The 19,761-nt window shown below is 40.0% G+C and overlaps 1 protein-coding gene and 1 long non-coding RNA gene across 2 annotated transcripts in view; both read right to left on the reverse strand.

The window, feature by feature from the left end:
- Nucleotides 1-287: 287 nt before the first annotated feature.
- The window catches only part of LOC126969789 (prolow-density lipoprotein receptor-related protein 1-like), a 52,008-nt gene continuing 32,534 nt past the window's right edge, over nt 288-19,761 (reverse strand). Inside the window, exons 22-26 of the mRNA XM_050815352.1 lie at nt 8,464-8,661; nt 8,196-8,391; nt 6,114-6,222; nt 5,587-5,661; nt 288-1,445 (exon numbers count right to left, since the gene is read on the reverse strand). Of these exons, the coding sequence (XP_050671309.1) occupies nt 1,377-1,445; nt 5,587-5,661; nt 6,114-6,222; nt 8,196-8,391; nt 8,464-8,661 (647 nt within the window). The 3' untranslated portion in view covers nt 288-1,376. The remainder of the gene's footprint in view (nt 1,446-5,586; nt 5,662-6,113; nt 6,223-8,195; nt 8,392-8,463; nt 8,662-19,761) is intronic.
- On the reverse strand, nt 1,838-4,960 carry LOC126969814 (uncharacterized). Its single transcript, XR_007730452.1, has 5 exons — nt 4,587-4,960; nt 2,787-4,486; nt 2,607-2,686; nt 2,087-2,406; nt 1,838-1,986 (listed from the first exon to the last, which is right to left on the reverse strand). It is a non-coding gene; the product is annotated as an uncharacterized LOC126969814 (long non-coding RNA).

Consider the following 19,761-nt stretch of genomic DNA (forward strand, 5'->3'; position numbering starts at 1 on the left):
TTGATTATCTAAATAATTAACTAACTAATAAAAAAACATTTTCATGTCGTTTGGGTTGTCTGGGCAAGAATCTCTAAGTTGCTGCCTCCATCTAAAAGAGTAAGTCTGCCATGTTGCGGTCGTAACGCTGGCCGTCCTGGATTGACCATCATAATTATCGCAGTGTGTGAACTTGGTGTTTTTGTGGATTTATATTTTTATTTATGATTAAAATATAAACTATCATTTGTGCAAGAGGTCACATTTCAAAGTTTCAACGTTATCCGTTGTAAATTTCTCGCCGACTCATTAAATTAACTAATATGATATGGTGAAATTAAGGAAAACTAAAAAAAACGTTTCAGTGTCATCATTAAATTCATGAATTTCCTAACACTATGTACAATAATCAATATAAACTAATAAAAATAATAGTAGCAACATCGATGATTCTTTGCTTAGTCAACTATTTTGTTTTTAACATAGTATCATAATATACTCCGCGTTGTATTCTCTCCCCACGATGGTCTAAGACCACAATATAATATATTACGTCATACTGACAGCTCGCCATTTCATCGCTATTGTCGTGTCGCTCACACCTATAGGAAGTCCATATCGTTGTTGAACTCAAAAATAGTTTGAGAACACTTATCGCAATTGATGACGTATTCTTAGGCCAATCACGTGACCCATCTCACGGGAATACAATACCAGGCGGAGTATGTTATTATGCCATGGTTTTTACAAGAGTTTAGGTATGTATGCCTACCTAAACCTAAGTATTGCAATTAATATAATTTATCTTAATTATATTACCCGCCGCACACTGGCAAAACACTCGTAGTCACAGTGAGTGATAGTCAATTTTGGATATAGAACCAGTAAACTGGTGAGGCTACCTCGCGCACACGCCAGTCTGGCCAATGATAAGCACGTAACCGGAGTGACACGCCTACTCTACTAACGGCCGTTTTCAATAACCTATCTACCCTTTGTTTAACTTACGGCTACATTGCTGTCACCGTTTAATGACAAGATCTTATCTATTCATAATAATGTCCAATATAGTTATAGTCCAATACTATCTGTCAAAAGGTTACTGAAATGTAAGTAAGCGTTAAAGATTAAATTTGTCTACCTATAGTAAGTTAAACTAAAGATAGGTTATTGCAAACGGCCGTAAGACAATAGCAGCAACGTGAGATATATCGGAGGAAGATTCATTGTGTGTTTTGATACGTTTCGTAAACGTGTCCGTGTTACGTGTGAAAACAGTAAATTAAACAACATTATAAAAATTAACTCTAAAGCAATAGCTGCGATGTCGCCATCGGCACGGTGTTAGTCCCAGATGGCGTATCACGGGCGAGGGTTACTCCTCAGGTGTCAGCAGGTCACAGCAGTGCGGCGCCCTCGGCGGGGGACGGGGAGCCCTCGGCCCGTCCTAGCAGAGTAGCCTGCTCCTGCAGACAACACGACATGGTCACCACCGTCGTATATCGTTTTTGGTCGCTACAAGCTTCAGAAATGAGAGCATGATTTCAACTCATCTCATATTATGTGTATGTTTAATATTAATATTAACATTTAGGATACTTCTCGTTTGATTTAAAAAAAGTTATTGATGTCATTTTACTAATTAGGTAACATACTTTCGATATATGTTTAATGTTTATTGATATCTGGAATAGTTACGGAATAATCGCCTGGTCACATCGAACGATTACATCCTGTTTAGATTGAAGTTGTTTATGACTCATTCAGCTTGGACGCGAAACACTCACTTCAGACTGGGAGCACTCACCTAAGGAGTGGAGAACATACCTCGGTCGCGTAATACTCAGCTATAACACAGATCACTCAGCTTGGACGTGAAACACTCACTTCAGACTGGGAGCACTCACCTAAGGAGTGGAGAACATACCTCGGTCGCGTAATACTCAGCTACAACACAGATCACTCAGCTTGGACGTGAAACACTCACTTCAGACTGGGAGCACTCACCTAAGGAGTGGAGAACATACCTCGGTCGCGTAATACTCAGCTACAACACAGATCACTCAGCTTGGACGTGAAACACTCACTTCAAGCTGGTAGCACTCACCTAAGGAGTGGAGAACATACCTCGGTCGCGTAATACTCAGCTACAACACAGATCACTCAGCTTGGACGTGAAACACTCACTTCAGACTGGGAGCACTCACCTAAGGAGTGGAGAACATACCTCGGTCGCGTAATACTCAGCTACAACACAGATCACTCAGCTTGGACGTGAAACACTCACTTCAGACTGGGAGCACTCACCTAAGGAGTGGAGAACATACCTCGGTCGCGTAATACTCAGCTACAACACAGATCACTCAGCTTGGACGTGAAACACTCACTTCAGACTGGGAGCACTCACCTAAGGAGTGGAGAACATACCTCGGTCGCGAAATACTCAGCTACAACACAGATCACTCAGCTTGGACGTGAAACACTCACTTCAGACTGGCAGCACTCACCTAAGGAGTGGAGAACATACCTCGGTCGCGTAATACTCAGCTACAACACAGATCACTCAGCTTGGACGTGAAACACTCACTTCAGACTGGGAGCACTCACCTAAGGAATGGAGAACATACCTCGGTCGCGTAATACTCAGCTACAACACAGATCACTCAGCTTGGACGTGAAACACTCACTTCAGACTGGGAGCACTCACCTAAGGAGTGGAGAACATACCTCGGTCGCGTAATACTCAGCTACAACACAGATCACTCAGCTTGTACGTGAAACACTCACTTCAGACTGGGAGCACTCACCTAAGGAGTGGAGAACATACCTCGGTCGCGTAATACTCAGCTACAACACAGATCACTCAGCTTGGACGTGAAACACTCACTTCAGACTGGGAGCACTCACCTAAGGAGTGGAGAACATACCTCGGTCGCGTAATACTCAGCTACAACACAGATCACTCAGCTTGGACGTGAAACACTCACTTCAGACTGGGAGCACTCACCTAAGGAGTGGAGAACATACCTCGGTCGCGTAATACTCAGCTACAACACAGATCACTCAGCTTGGACGTGAAACACTCACTTCAGACTGGGAGCACTCACCTAAGGAGTGGAGAACATACCTCGGTCGCGTAATACTCAGCTACAACACAGATCACTCAGCTTGGACGTGAAACACTCACTTCAGACTGGGAGCACTCACCTAAGGAGTGGAGAACATACCTCGGTCGCGTAATACTCAGCTACAACACAGATCACTCAGCTTGGACGTGAAACACTCACTTCAGACTGGGAGCACTCACCTAAGGAGTGGAGAACATACCTCGGTCGCGTAATACTCAGCTACAACACAGATCACTCAGCTTGGACGTGAAACACTCACTTCAGACTGGGAGCACTCACCTAAGGAGTGGAGAACATACCTCGGTCGCGTAATACTCAGCTACAACACAGATCACTCAGCTTGGACGTGAAACACTCACTTCAGACTGGGAGCACTCACCTAAGGAGTGGAGAACATACCTCGGTCGCGTAATACTCAGCTACAACACAGATCACTCAGCTTGGACGTGAAACACTCACTTCAGACTGGGAGCACTCACCTAAGGAGTGGAGAACATACCTCGGTCGCGTAATACTCAGCTACAACACAGATCACTCAGCTTGGACGTGAAACACTCACTTCAGACTGGGAGCACTCACCTAAGGAGTGGAGAACATACCTCGGTCGCGTAATACTCAGCTACAACACAGATCACTCAGCTTGGACGTGAAACACTCACTTCAGACTGGGAGCACTCACCTAAGGAGTGGAGAACATACCTCGGTCGCGTAATACTCAGCTACAACACAGATCACTCAGCTTGGACGTGAAACACTCACTTCAGACTGGGAGCACTCACCTAAGGAGTGGAGAACATACCTCGGTCGCGTAATACTCAGCTACAACACAGATCACTCAGCTTGGACGTGAAACACTCACTTCAGACTGGGAGCACTCACCTAAGGAGTGGAGAACATACCTCGGTCGCGTAATACTCAGCTACAACACAGATCACTCAGCTTGGACGTGAAACACTCACTTCAGACTGGGAGCACTCACCTAAGGAGTGGAGAACATACCTCGGTCGCGTAATACTCAGCTACAACACAGATCACTCAGCTTGGACGTGAAACACTCACTTCAGACTGGGAGCACTCACCTAAGGAGTGGAGAACATACCTCGGTCGCGTAATACTCAGCTACAACACAGATCACTCAGCTTGGACGTGAAACACTCACTTCAGACTGGGAGCACTCACCTAAGGAGTGGAGAACATACCTCGGTCGCGTAATACTCAGCTACAACACAGATCACTCAGCTTGGACGTGAAACACTCACTTCAGACTGGGAGCACTCACCTAAGGAGTGGAGAACATACCTCGGTCGCGTAATACTCAGCTACAACACAGATCACTCAGCTTGGACGTGAAACACTCACTTCAGACTGGGAGCACTCACCTAAGGAGTGGAGAACATACCTCGGTCGCGTAATACTCAGCTACAACACAGATCACTCAGCTTGGACGTGAAACACTCCCTTCAGACTGGGAGCACTCACCTAAGGAGTGGAGAACATACCTCGGTCGCGTAATACTCAGCTACAACACAGATCACTCAGCTTGGACGTGAAACACTCACTTCAGACTGGGAGCACTCACCTAAGGAGTGGAGAACATACCTCGGTCGCGTAATACTCAGCTACAACACAGATCACTCAGCTTGGACGTGAAACACTCACTTCAGACTGGGAGCACTCACCTAAGGAGTGGAGAACATACCTCGGTCGCGTAATACTCAGCTACAACACAGATCACTCAGCTTGGACGTGAAACACTCACTTCAGACTGGGAGCACTCACCTAAGGAGTGGAGAACATACCTCGGTCGCGTAATACTCAGCTACAACACAGATCACTCAGCTTGGACGTGAAACACTCACTTCAAGCTGGTAGCACTCACCTAAGGAGTGGAGAACATACCTCGGTCGCGTAATACTCAGCTACAACACAGATCACTCAGCTTGGACGTGAAACACTCACTTCAGACTGGGAGCACTCACCTAAGGAGTGGAGAACATACCTCGGTCGCGTAATACTCAGCTACAACACAGATCACTCAGCTTGGACGTGAAACACTCACTTCAGACTGGGAGCACTCACCTAAGGAGTGGAGAACATACCTCGGTCGCGTAATACTCAGCTACAACACAGATCACTCAGCTTGGACGTGAAACACTCACTTCAGACTGGGAGCACTCACCTAAGGAGTGGAGAACATACCTCGGTCGCGTAATACTCAGCTACAACACAGATCACTCAGCTTGGACGTGAAACACTCACTTCAGACTGGGAGCACTCACCTAAGGAGTGGAGAACATACCTCGGTCGCGAAATACTCAGCTACAACACAGATCACTCAGCTTGGACGTGAAACACTCACTTCAGACTGGGAGCACTCACCTAAGGAGTGGAGAACATACCTCGGTCGCGTAATACTCAGCTACAACACAGATCACTCAGCTTGGACGTGAAACACTCACTTCAAGCTGGTAGCACTCACCTCGGGCGCGATTCGTGGCGGCTCGTAGATGCTTTCATACACTGGGTTCGCGAAGTGGTTGCCGGCCGCGCCGCTCTGTCGATAACATTACGATTTCATTATTATATTACAGGTTGCAATCATTTTATCAATACCACTCAATATTGCATATATTCAACGGATCAATCACGTCCAATTATTAGAAGTGTACAAAACACTCGAAACATTGTATGCCGCCTGTATACATATATGATACTGTCCGCACGCGTCCGAAGCGTTTCATAATGCTGTCTTGTAACGAGAGTATGCACGATGAAGGAGATGTCACTCATGGACCGTAAAACCATTATTTTACTACGCGAAGCTGTTTCGACATCGAATAAACACGATGATAAAGTTTTATATTAACACAATGTTAACGTCTAAAGTGGACGGTTCGAGCATGCTTCCAAGCGTCTTGTCCACAGAACGCATTACAGGATCATGGGTTGACGATGGAGATCATTGCAGGAGATCTGCATGGTGGAGGTGACGTGACGTGCTCGTACCTGGCGTGCAGCGTGCGAGGTGGCTGGTGCGGGCTCGTCCTCCCCAGCCAGGTACATCGGGTTGCTGATCTCCACGTTGTCGGGCAGGCGCGCGTGCACAAATGCACCACTGGAAAAAACAGATCACATACAAAAACTGTAAGTTTTGGTGACGTAATTTGAACCATCAACAGATCGGGCCCGCCAATGCCTGTTACTTAGATCTAGATTACCAACAATATATACCGAAAAGGCGCAACTATACTAGACATATGTGTGGGCTTATACTCAGACAGATATTGCACATCGGCTATAAGATAAATTTCACGAAATCTAAACGGCAAAATGACGAACAACGTGGTACATCAAAAGATTATATCGCTAAAAGAACTGTAGACATAGACACACAATACAACCCAATTCAAACTGACAAAGGCACACAAACGGACTTAATTGATATTGACACAAATAAAATGTACTCTGACCAAATCCAAGGTGACGGTGAATTAAAAAATAATCTTTTTCGTGTATAAAAATATAACCATCTCACAACAAAATATCAACGGACTAATTACAAAAACCTCATAGTCAAAGCAGCAGTCAGCCTCTGGTCATCTTTTGACTATGTACCATTTAATACTGATCAATAAACTAGAAACGTATGGCATAAGAAACAATGCTCTTAATTTAATAAAATCATATTTATCTGGTAGACAACAATTAACAGAAATAACTAAAATGAATTTGATAACTAAAACCAAAATGAAATATTTATCAGACCCCCGGAAAGCAACATTTAGCGTGCCCCAAGTCAGTATTCTAGGACCACTGCTTTTTCTCATTTATATAAATGACCTTCCTCAAACTATTAAGGATCCAAAGGTCCTATTTGCAGACGATAGTACTGCCATATTTATTGACTACAATCCATAAACATATGAAAATTGCATAACTCGCTTAACGAACTAATAGAGTCGTTAAATTATAATAATCTGAAAATCAATCTAAATAAAACATGCACGACGAAATTTGCTTACAAAAACACAATCTTATGGATTTAATATAGATTATGAAGGTAAAGCGATTAATGAAGAGAAGTCCACAAAATTCTTGGGCATTTATTTTGAACACAACCTGTCATGGAAAACACATATAGATTATGTCATTAAAAAACTAAATAGGTTCTCATTTGCTCTACATATGCTGACGAAAACAGTTGATATAACTGCACCCTGAGATATGGGATCTATTCTGGGGTAATGCTCCAGGGATTTATGAAGTATTCAAAGCTTAAAAGAAATGTGTTAGATCTGTCTGCTCACTGCAAGCAGTCCGACAGCCTCTAAGGCTTTTTAAATAGGTAAAATGGTATTCAATACTTAACTACGTTCAAAAATAATCAGGCAAAATATGGTTAAAGAACTTTATTCTCATTAAGAACAGAACATATTCACTTACATGAGAAAACAATATAAACATTAGGTATCTTATTCGTAGTACTGCGAGTCTATACAAAACAAAGTGGGTAGAAATGAAAAAACCGCGTAAACATTATGATCAACACATGCATTAAGAGCTACTAGATACGGCATGGCACGTCGGGGTAAGGATAGTTTGATATAATTTTTTATATATATATATATTTTTTTTGAATGACACTAATTACGTGTATGTATTTTATGTTAATTAAAGCATTTAAAGTAGATATGTATAGAAAATATATATGAATATTTCGGTAAGTTTTGAATTTATTTTTATAGTTGCGTATGTTATTAGTATTAAATTATAATGTTGTTATTAGTATTATAGTATTGTACACATATTAATTAATAATATATGTAGGTTAAGACTACAAAATGACTACAAAATCCTATTAAAAGCTACGTTTAGAGTAGTTGATGCATATTTATTCGAAAGCCCGGGAAAAGTCTAATAAAGTCATGACACCCTCTCGTCTATCGTCTTCAAGAGCATTATCGACCGCAAGTAGTGCTCATTTGTTATTTAAAGCAAGATTGTAACTGGAAGTAGATCATCTTATTCTTTGATCTTTTCTGTAAATTTGTGTACACATGTCATCTCCACGCTCCGCTCAGTACTCACCGCCGCCGCCGATGCAGCAGGAACAGCACGGCCGCCATCAGCCCCAGCAGCGCCAGCAGGGCCAGCAGCCCGTGGAGCCAGGCCCCCTCCCCCGGCGTGCCCGTGTCCGGCGCCGCGCCCGGCCCCGCCCGCGGTGCGCTGCAGCTGGCGCCCTCCAGGCACGCGCAGTACGGCACGCCCAGCTCGCTCGGCCCGTCTGCGGGTACAGCACCGGTCACAGTGGTAGTCCACACCACACCTACCTACCTACCTCCCGTCCCCCACGTACCTGCCGGTCGCCACACGCACACGGCGGGCGGCGCACACCGCGCCACACAGGCGTGGTCGTGGCCCACGTAGTGCGCGCACGTGGCGCCGCCCCACGCGCCCGCGCATGCGCACGCCGCACCCGCCCGCGCCTCCGCCGCGCTCACCGCCACGCAGCGCCCGCCGTGCAGGCACGCGCCCGAGCACCACAGCGACGACTCTACGCAACAATACACGACATCACCACACTGGTTGGAAGGCTACTCGGCTACAGCTATTGAGCCCGCAAACACAAAAACAATTTAAACATAGGTTAGACACGAGTTTTGTTACACACCTAACTATAACAACGTCGGTGACCTAACAATAATGACGTCTAAAATGGAGTTATCTTTTTCTATTAAAAAAACAGTGTTAACTAAATCAACGTTAAGCTCAACATAAACTGAAGTGCTCAGAAACAAAACGATCGGAACGCAATTTTTTACAACTGTCATCTATCTGTCACCATATAATCTAAATCTTCCATATGAATATTATTCATCCGTTAAACGAGCTTCGACTCGTGTTTAAATGAAACATTAACCTGAGCAGGTCGTTCCGCTACAACAAATTTAGCATGTTTCTTATCAGATCTTTGCACTACAGTGGATCGGGGTGAGGAAGGATGCAATTTACACAGACATTGCTAGTGCATTTGACAATGTTGATCACAACATCCTCATCAAAAAACTATACGACGTTGAAATAAATGGTTCACTCCTCAGTTGGTTTCAGTCTTGCCTAGCAAAAAGTCTTCAGGTGGTCTCAGTGAATGGTTACAATTCGCAGCCTTACTTTGCTATGTCTGGCGTTCCACAAGGCTCTCACCTCGATCCTATATTATTTTTAATTTTTATCAACCATATTGCCTCTCATATACATTATTCAAAAATTTTCTTATTTACCGACGATTTGAAAATTTATAAGACTATTATATCGTCAGAGGATATAATTCAATGCAGTCTGACCTAATTGAATTGACCGAATTGAAGAGTGGTGCACAAACAATAAAATGGAACTCAACACTCAAAAGTGCTATCATGTTAGATTTTCAAGGAAACCAATTCCATCGTATCACAATCTCAGTACTACAACATTGCTTAAACTTAGTGAAATAAAGGATTGTTGATCATATTGTAACTCAGTCTGCACAAATGCTTGGTTTTATTAAAAGAAATTCAAAAGAGTATAAGCTCTTATCCACCAAAATTTATCTCTTCAACGCTTTAGTTCGAAGTTACTTAGAATATGTAATATGAAATCCCTTTTATAATATACATTCGCAACGCATCGAAAACTATCAAAGATCATTCACTAGACGCTTGGCTTTTTAGCAAGTGCAATTAGCCACAGATGTCCTTACACACAGCGCCTTTCTTTCTTTAAGATAAAATCCCTAAACACGCACCATAAAATGTTTGATATCTTATTTATATCCAAAATAGTTAATTGTTACGTCAATAATACGAAGCTACTCGATAAAATGTCTTTCACTGTACCTTCGAGGTATCCGCGTCAAGTATTCATAATACATTTAGCAGACCTCTTTAAAAATCAAATTTAGGACTAAACTCCCCAATTATCAGAGCTGGTGAACAATATAACATGCTTATTAAAAAACACCCAAATGTAGATAATTATATTCAATGACTCTCATGGCTCACTTAAGAATAAAATACTAACATTTTAAGTCATACTATAAATTAACTGTAAACCTAGTAACTTAAATTTATTTTCACATTAATTTTCATTTGAACTTAGTTGTAAAACACTTTAGATTATTATTATTAGTCAATGCTGTGCATTTCTCTTAAAGGAATGCATATTAGAATTGTAAATAATGTTATGTTTATATTTGTAAATGTATTAATATGTATTCTGTTGATGTGCCTAATAAATAAATAAATAAGATTGTTGAACGCTAAACAACGGAAAGACACAGATTTGTAAAAGATCTTTTTTTAAACAAATGTTGAACACATGTTTAACTTTTTTGTGATAACACAGCTAGGGTTTAAACGCATCTAACTACATATAGTTTAATAATTTCCGTTACATGATTCGTAAAAACTACAAAAAAATTGTTTCATTATTCTAGACTAAAGAACGTTTTGGAAAAAAAAACAGGAAAAAACATAAGGTAGTTTTGTTTGCGGACGACACTTCACTGATTTTCAAAGTGAATAAAAACCAAGTTATGTATGACGAAGTAAACGATATTCTATCTGATATCGTGTAATGGTTTAGCGCTAATAACCTATTGTTAAAAAGCAAGAAAACTAAATATTTTAAATTTACCGTACCAAATGTCAAAAATGTAGATGCAAGTGTTTTGTTAAACGGAGAGGTGATAAAACCGGTGGAATCTGCTATATTTCTTGGCATAACTCTAGATTCCAAATAACAATGGGGCCCCCATATTGAAGGATTGGCGAACAGACTTAGTTCTGCAGCATACGCGGTTAAAAAGATTTAGACAATTAACTGACATACTTGAGTTATTTCCATAGTACACTGGCCTTCAAAAGTAAGTATCACACTTTTAAAATTGGGATAACGTTTTAAGTTCACAAGATATACTTTCGAAATAAAAAGGACTCCAAAGAGAATTTAATTTTGTACATAAAAACTTTATAGTCGGTAACCTTCTTTTAAGAATTGGCTGAAAAAAAACTTCAAAAGCAAAACCATTCCATTTTCAAAGTGGACGTTTCCGAATTACAATTTTACTATTCACATTTTTCTTTCTGTTTTAAATTTTTTTCAAGATCCATGGGTCTTGTTTTAAAAATTTATGCTAAAAAGCACATAACATTTATTTATCATGCCTCTTTCAGTTGAAGAATGTGCTAGGATCATGGCTTTTCTGAAACTAGGCATCAGTATGCGTCGCACTGCAAGAATGGTGGGTGTGACGGTACGAACGGTCCAGAAGGTAAAGCGAAAGTACGAAGAGACTGGACACCATCTGAGGAGACCTTGTAATGGCAAACCCAGGTGTACCAGTGCCCGAGAAGATCGTTATATTATTTCCCCTGTGTTAAGAAATCGCCACCAAAATGCAGTTGAAGTCCAGCAACAGCTTCTTCAGACCCGGAGGGACTACATTAGTGACAGTATAGTGAGAAGAAGACTTGCTGAAGCAAATTTGAAACCCCGAAGACCAGCGAGTGGCCCAAAACTCAAGAGACAGCATCGAGTAGCGAGACTGCGATACGCCCGTGAACACATGCAGTGGGATGAAGAAGAATGGTCAAGAATTTTGTTTGCAGATGAGTCTCGATTCTCCCTTTACACTTCTGTTGGAAAGCGAAGTGTTTACAGGCGACCTGGTGAGCGATACCTTCAAGCCTGCATCTCAGAAAGAGTCCAATACAGTGGAGGCAGTGTACATGTATGGGCTAGCATATCTTCAGAAGGTCGCACAGAGCTAATAGCCATAGAAAATGCCACCCTCACTGGGCAAAGATATGCTCAAGAAATTCTCAATGAGTATGCAGGGCCGTATTTAGCAAATATGGGTGATGGATCGATGCTGATGCATGATAATGTCCGGCCACACACGGCTCATATCGTACAAGAGTATATTCAGGAGGTCGGTATCAGCGTGATGGCTTGGCCATCAAGAAGTCCTAATCTCAACCCGAATGAACACGCCTGGGATGAGCTTGGGAGGCTAGTCAGAAATCGCAGACCACCCCCTACTACCCTCAGGGCACTAAAGCAGGCCCTGGTAGAAGAATGGGAGAATATTCCCCAACATCGGTTCCGAAACCTAGTGTTCAGTATGCCAAACCGGCTCGAAGCTGTAATCAGAGCTCCAGGAGGCAATACCAGTTATTAAAAATTAAATAACATGTAATACATTTTAGTTGATTTTTTTTTACACTAAACTAAAAATGTCTATTTTCATTGTTTTATCTTTTTTAAGTTAAAAATATTAATAATGTATAATTTTAGTTGCTAAGAATTAAAGCCTATAAAATTTGCAACAAAACGTTTTTAATCTTAAATCTCTACCTTCTATAGTTAGGAAAAAAAAATAATTTGAAAAGTGTGATACTTACTTTTGCAGGCCAGTGTATTATGTCCTATGGTATATTGCTATGCGGCAACGCTGTCGATATTAATACAATATTTGTGCTGCAGAAGAGGGCTATTCGCGCTATTTATAACCTAAAGAATCATTGAGAGCAAAATTCAAAGAAATTAACATCTTGACATATTCATATATATCATATCTTCTCAATATATTCTTGATTATGTAATGTATGTTCATATACCCGGCACATAATTGAATTTGCTAGAAACTGTCATAACCATAATGTTTACACCAGGAACAGATATTAACCTATAAGTAAGTCTTTTGTGGGGCGATGTATATGATTTTACAACAACATCCCAGGAAATGATAAAAAAAAGTATTACGTTATTGAAAAGAATTGTTAAAAAACGTTTGGGTGGTAAATGTTACTATAACATAAATGACTTTCTTAATGATACCACAGATTGGGAATGGAGTGACCGCCCTCAGGTTATTAAATAATTAGTTTAATTGTACAATATTACTTTGTAAACATATTTTTTTCGATGAAAAAAAAGCCCGCTGAGTTTGTTGCGCCCATTCTTCTCAGGTCTGAGGCATTCATTTTGGAATGGGTGGAAGTTTATACTTTCAATAAGTGATGTAAATCCTATTTTGAATAAAAGTATTTTAATTTGAATCTTATCGCTAAGACAGAAAACAGTGACTGACATAGCTAGCTAAATATATAATTAACTAATTAAAAACAAAAACCAGATGTAATCACAGCGAAATAGCAATGAAGCCAAAATACCCAAATACTTCCAACAAATTCGGAGAAGAAGTGACAGTGTAGGGTAGTCGTCGTATAGGATACCAGATCGTAACTCTCTTGCTCCGTTTGTTGTGCTACGTAGCATGTGACCAGTAAAGCACCGTTTCTGGTGGTCAATGAGAGTATTTATATGTGTGAATTTAGTTTTATTGAAATGAAAACTTCTTTAGCATTGCTGTTATTTGAAAGACGATGAAACGAAAAAGCGCCACACTAAAAATAGACAGACACACAAATTCATAAGATTTAACGTGGGAGAAAATAAGATAGGAATCATTATACAGTGTTTTGCTACCAGGCGATCATAGTGAAAGAAGAGATTGTCTTATATATGATAGGAGTATACCTTAATATATTCTGACGTTATGCGCACGGCCGCGGCGTATTACTACATAGACACAATGTCTTTCATAGCGGTTGAAATCATGTGTCATGTACCAGTACTTCATATGCAGTTTAGAGGTTCATGTACAATGCAGGTTTTACTTCTAACATGAGTACTTTGTGCTTACGCAATTTTTTTTATGACTGTATTTATAATCTTGTCCCAAAGTTTCTTAAACGTAGGGTTAAATAAACAATAAAAATATAGTCTTTACTCTAATTATGTTTTAATCTTTAACGTTTATTTTATTTAAATCTAATATTAATTTAAAATACCTAGTCGAAACCAGTCAAAAAAAAAGCCTACTTCGACACATAAAGCCTGTTACACACGGGTTTTACTGTGTTAAGTATGTGATATGTTACTATGCATTGTGTTTTAATGTTTACGTATATTAATATAAGGCCAGTCAACGATCATTATAATAATAAGTGAAGTGTGAATTTTTACACGTTAATTAAATAAGTGGCAAGCGAGGCAATAGAATTAATTCCGCCTGCAGTATTGTTTAATTACCGATCGGTTGACCTTAACATGCCCGAACCGCAGATAATTAAATCTGTTTGAGAAAATTTTATTGTGACATGCAAGGGAATAAATTATAGTTTCTCAATTTCCTTCACTTTAATTAGCTCGATATTTTAAAAGAAGCTAAATGTTAATTATAGAGTCTACAAATATGTAAATGATATTTAAATTCTTAAACTTTGGCACTACTGCGTTAACTGTTACCTCACCTCCACATTCATATTGTTAATCAAAACGTTAGAGATGTACACAGGACGTAGGTACACCTTGTGGTACAATACGGTCTCTAAGGTCCCGCCCCACCTTGCTGAACAAGTTTTTGGGGCTCAGTACAGAGGAGGTTTTTAGACGGTAGGGAGTGTTTACACCCGAGCTCGACAAATGGGTCCTATTTCGGGGTCTAAATACGTAAACGTAACCATACATGAGGACTCAACCTTTTGCGAAATTGTGGTAAATGTAAAAAGAAAAGAAAACTTGACATTCGTAAGTGTCATTTCCTTGACCATGAATAAAGTGATCTTTCGTTCTTCGAGTGTGGACGAGACCTTATGTGATTAGTTGCGGGGAAGTCCGCGTCGGATGCGTGTCAGCCGGATGTGTCGACGCGGCGGGGATTAACGAAACTATGGGGAAAACGTATAGAAAATTTGATGTTTGCGTTCTGAGAATCAACTTTACAATTACCTTGGATGAGATGTAGCAAGGTATACATAAATATAATGTTATGTAATTGTATCGCGCGCGACCTCGACCAATGACGAGGTCACCGGGCCGGTTGAGGTTACATATCACCAGCCCACTGGTGACGAGCCTCGATGAAGTTTTTTTTAAAGGCTAATTTTTTATTAATTTAGTAGTTTATGCATTTTGCCCGTAAATAAACATACAGACAAACAGTCAAAAAATATATAAAACACTTTTTTTAGATTCGGTGTTGTTTTTTGAACACATAGTAGGTAAGTATTCTTTTCAAACTAGGCTTCTATATTCAAAGTAGTGTTTAATTTTGTTACTATTTTAATATTTTTATTGTCTATTCATTTTGATAACTGGTTGACCCTCGCTTGATAGTGTGTGGCAATAATGGCTGCATACGAAATTATTATCAAATCTCCTGACATGATGTTATATACCTACATGAGAAAAACTAAGGAAAACGGTTGACCCTAATGGACATTCCTGTATTGCCCGTAATTCCATACCTAAACGCTTCAAATCGTATTTATAACGGTTTTGAGCTCTTCGAGATCAAAGAGTAAGTCGATCAATGTTTTTGAATTTTTCGGGCTCAAAAGTCTAAAGAAGAGCCCTTTTTATTCCATATTATTTTTAAATTTTTAAACCATATTTGAATGAACCAACCGATGTTCATGCAGTTTTCAGTCGATCTGTAAAGCCGTTTAAACACTATACCAAAAGAAATACATTTAGAAAATTTTATTTTCGTAGTTGTTTTGAGATTTCTCAAAATCTACCGGTCCGAATCGTATTCAAAATCTAAGTTTGATCAAACCCTTTCCAATGGCGCCAACCGCGAATAAATCGGTCGAGCCGTTCAAAAGTTATACCTATAAGAGGTTTACATACATCCATACACACATACACATACATACGGACACCATCGCGGTAATAGTCAGGGAAGCTTCCTAGGACCTTAAAACGTCGAGAACCGATGAAAACTCGATTTTCGAAAAACGGGGTAGAACCAATAACTTCCCAAATTTTGAATATTTTCAAGCGGCAATTTAAAAATCCCAGATAGTTTTACTATTTGACGTTTATTTCCTTACCAAGTTAAAAAATTGTGACTGGGTTAGATATACTGTGGCCGTAACTACACAGATCTTAAATCATTATATTATATACTTGTATAATGATATGTTATGATGTAAATAATAAATCTATCAATTAGAAGTTATGATCTATAATAATTGAATATTTGATCAGTTTGCACCAGATATTTGTGCACATTGCGTAAGGTAATTGAGACAGCGCTTTCGACTGTTCCAAATCCACGGATAGTGTTTTGGGCTGCTGCAAAACAAATGTTTGAATCCACTGGGATTCGAACCCGGGTGTTCCTTTAGTGGTATCCGGGATACCACATATGGAACATAGATCCTATATAGATCCGCAACCATTAAGGATAGTTATAATATGTTGACTGGTGACGATGATGCCGGTCGCAGCACTTATAGGAAGCGACAACCAACTTCTAGTCACAATGTTGTGGATCTGTTTCCTGCAGATTCAGAACCGACGGTAATCGTGAACAACAGCGGCCCTCGTCAGCAGATTCTACGTCCTGCCCTGTATTGCACTTTCTTCAACTTGGATTCAAAACCACTTTATATTTTTTTAAATAATATTATTATTAATTAAAATTACCTAACGACCTATTTCTATACCAGGCTGAGATAGATAAAGCGTTCTTAGACTTTACTCACATAAAGCTTAGCATAATCTTTGATTTTGTTTTTATAATAATTTGACAGCTGAAATTAGGCTGAGCTTAAGCTAAGACAACTCAATGCAAAAGTCAAGTTCCTGGTTTTATCTATAAACTTTATATATATAAACTTTAGCTGAGTATAGCTAAAGTTTGTCTTAGTACGCTATGTAGATCTCATCTCAATCCAGTGGGAGGCTCCTTTGCACAGGATGCCGGCTAGATTATGGGTACCACAACGGCGCCTATCTGTGCCGTGAAGCAGTAATATGTAAACATTACTGTTTCGGTCTGAATGGCGCCGTAGCTAGTGAAATTACTGGGCAAATGAGACTTAACATCTTATGTCTCAAGGTGACGAGCGCAATTCTCAGAATTTTAAGGTTTTTCAAAAATCCTGAGCGGCACTGAATTGTAATGGGCAGGGCGTATCAATTACCATCAGCTGAACGTCCTGCTCGTCTCGTCCCTTAATTTCATAAAAAAAGCTAAGACAACCCAATGCAAAAGTCAAGTTCCTGGTTTCAAGTGAGCAAGGAGCATCCCTACGTGAACACTTGGCGCGTTACTCACCCCGGCTCATACTCCCCGCGCCCCGCTCTGACCCGCCGCTAACCACCGCGACCACTCACAACTGACATCATAACAAACACAACACAAACACGACGACTCTTTAAATGCCAATATTATATTCGAATGTTGATCTTGAATAAAGTGTTGATATATCGCGCACGCGGCGCCGGTCGCTCTGTCTGGCCTGCGAGGAATGTCACTCAGCGACGGACGACGGCACAGTGAGCGAGCAGACAGCTCATCACCGCAGCTCGGAGATTGTTACAACCGCGGCCGGGGCTGACCTTCTAACGCCGGTGAGCCCGTGCTTATAATAGCCTAAACACATGATCGGATTTGATACGGTCGAACCATCGGACGCGGTCTGGTGGCGGACCATATTCTATGGTATGTAGCATTGTATATCGCACAAAATTATTATTATTACCGTCCGGACCGTACCGAGTAGGACGCTGGACCAATTGGTACGGGCGCCCACTGGACCGTCTGATGGTCCGGCCGTACCAAATCCGACCATGTGTTTAAGCTATTACGCACACGTATTCTACCATCGCGATTGCTCAACATTCGACGCGGAAAGTCATCGTAATATATTCACAGCAGAAGTTCAGCACGGGAACCATCGCACGCGCATCCACAGTGTGCTCGGAGAGCTGGACGCACGGCAAAATCAAAAACCAAAGAATATGCGATGGAAGCATTGAGCCACAATTGTTCGCAAATATTCGGAAAAATCCATTGAATAGACTGCCTCTCAGTTTCTGTCTCGTAGTTACGAGTTATTACACGCAGCTGTGATATTGATGAACATGGCATTTTAGTCACCTCCCCTACACTTTTCTAGCATTTCTATGTTCCATCAAATTATCCATTTACATACTGAAACATATGCAGGTAATCATAATGCGGTATAGGGACACCGCGATAAGGGACTTTCCCCGTATAACGCATTTTTACGACCTCGTAATTAGTTAAAATAATCATTAATCACAATTCGTAACAAGTATTTCCAATTGTTTACCTAGTTTTACTATTATATTAGTGTTAATACACATATTCTACAAAATATTTTTATTTTGTAATAACACAATTGACACACGTGCAAAGTTACGTGAACCTAATTATCAACTCTGTACAAATTATTATAAATTTCACAGTATGTATGTGTGAAATCTCAGTGTTCAATGGTGGCATGCCCGTGTTATAGAGTTGAATGAAATCGCGTAATATGAAAACGCTTTATAAGTATACCTCGTTATAAAGGGCATTACTATATATATATGCCCCCTTGAAAACAAACATTCATATTCATAATATAATTTACAAATTTGATTTTTAAAATGAACATTTAAGTTTGCATAAAACTTATGGGTTCGCTTCACAGTTGACGTCGACATGCTCGCGATGTAGGTAATGTATGAAAACTTTACACACGCCCGCTTTATTTATTATCTGTCATATTTGATGTTGACAGAAATAGGTTTTCCGAATGTCACATTTACTGGACGTTATGGAACTTTCCATATTATAGACGTTGCTATGAAAGATTTTGATGTAAAACTTCATTACGCACCAGGTGTGCGTACTTAGGGATTAAGCTGACGAATTCGTAACGAGAGCGTTAAGAAACGACTAGCGTTCGTTACGCAAACGGTGATTTTTTGAATATTTCGTAATATCAATTCGTTGTTGAACAATTTCATAAATTACTATTAACTCCAGTCAGACTTATTATTTAATTTATTCGTGTGATCTAAAGAACAGTTTATTTCTCATGCAGTTTTGTTTAGCTCATTAGTATTTGTACTATTATAAATATCACTTACTTTACAAGAGTCTCGTAATATGGACTCGCTGTTTTAAAACACCCTAGTGCTGCATTTAGAGGAAGTTTTCGCTACAATGCAACCAAATGCTGGAATATTCTTCCATCTTCTCTTCGTCGGAAATGTAAGTCACGATTGTTGCAACGGCATTAACAAGATCAGCTTTGGTAGCATTGGTGGTGAAAACATAGGTGAAGTCTATTATTACAGATATATGCTTGTTTCTATATATTTATTATAATACTACTTTTTAATTTAAAACATCTATATATTTTGTTATATATATACATTATTTGGAATAATTTATTATTTGTAGAGCACACTTATCCAGAGTTAATCAGTACTGTTTCATAGTCACGGCCGTGTCACAGATAATCCTGAGTCGGTGACCCATTTCCTGCACTGCACAGGAACTCTCCAACATTAAATCAATTACTATTTAAATAAGTTAAATTTTTCTTTTTTCGGTTTGTTTTTACTATTATCCTATATTATTAAGTATATCCTGTGAGTGTTATCTTCTTAAATATATATAAATTACGTGATACGTTGTTTGTCCGCGATGGACTCCTAACTTAATGAACGGATTTTAATGGGGATTACTCCATGCAGCACAGTTTGGTCCAACTTGAGAGATAGGATAGTTTTTATCTAG

The sequence above is a fragment of the Leptidea sinapis genome, chromosome 19 (assembly GCF_905404315.1).
Source record: "Leptidea sinapis chromosome 19, ilLepSina1.1, whole genome shotgun sequence".
NCBI lineage: Eukaryota > Metazoa > Arthropoda > Insecta > Lepidoptera > Pieridae > Leptidea > Leptidea sinapis.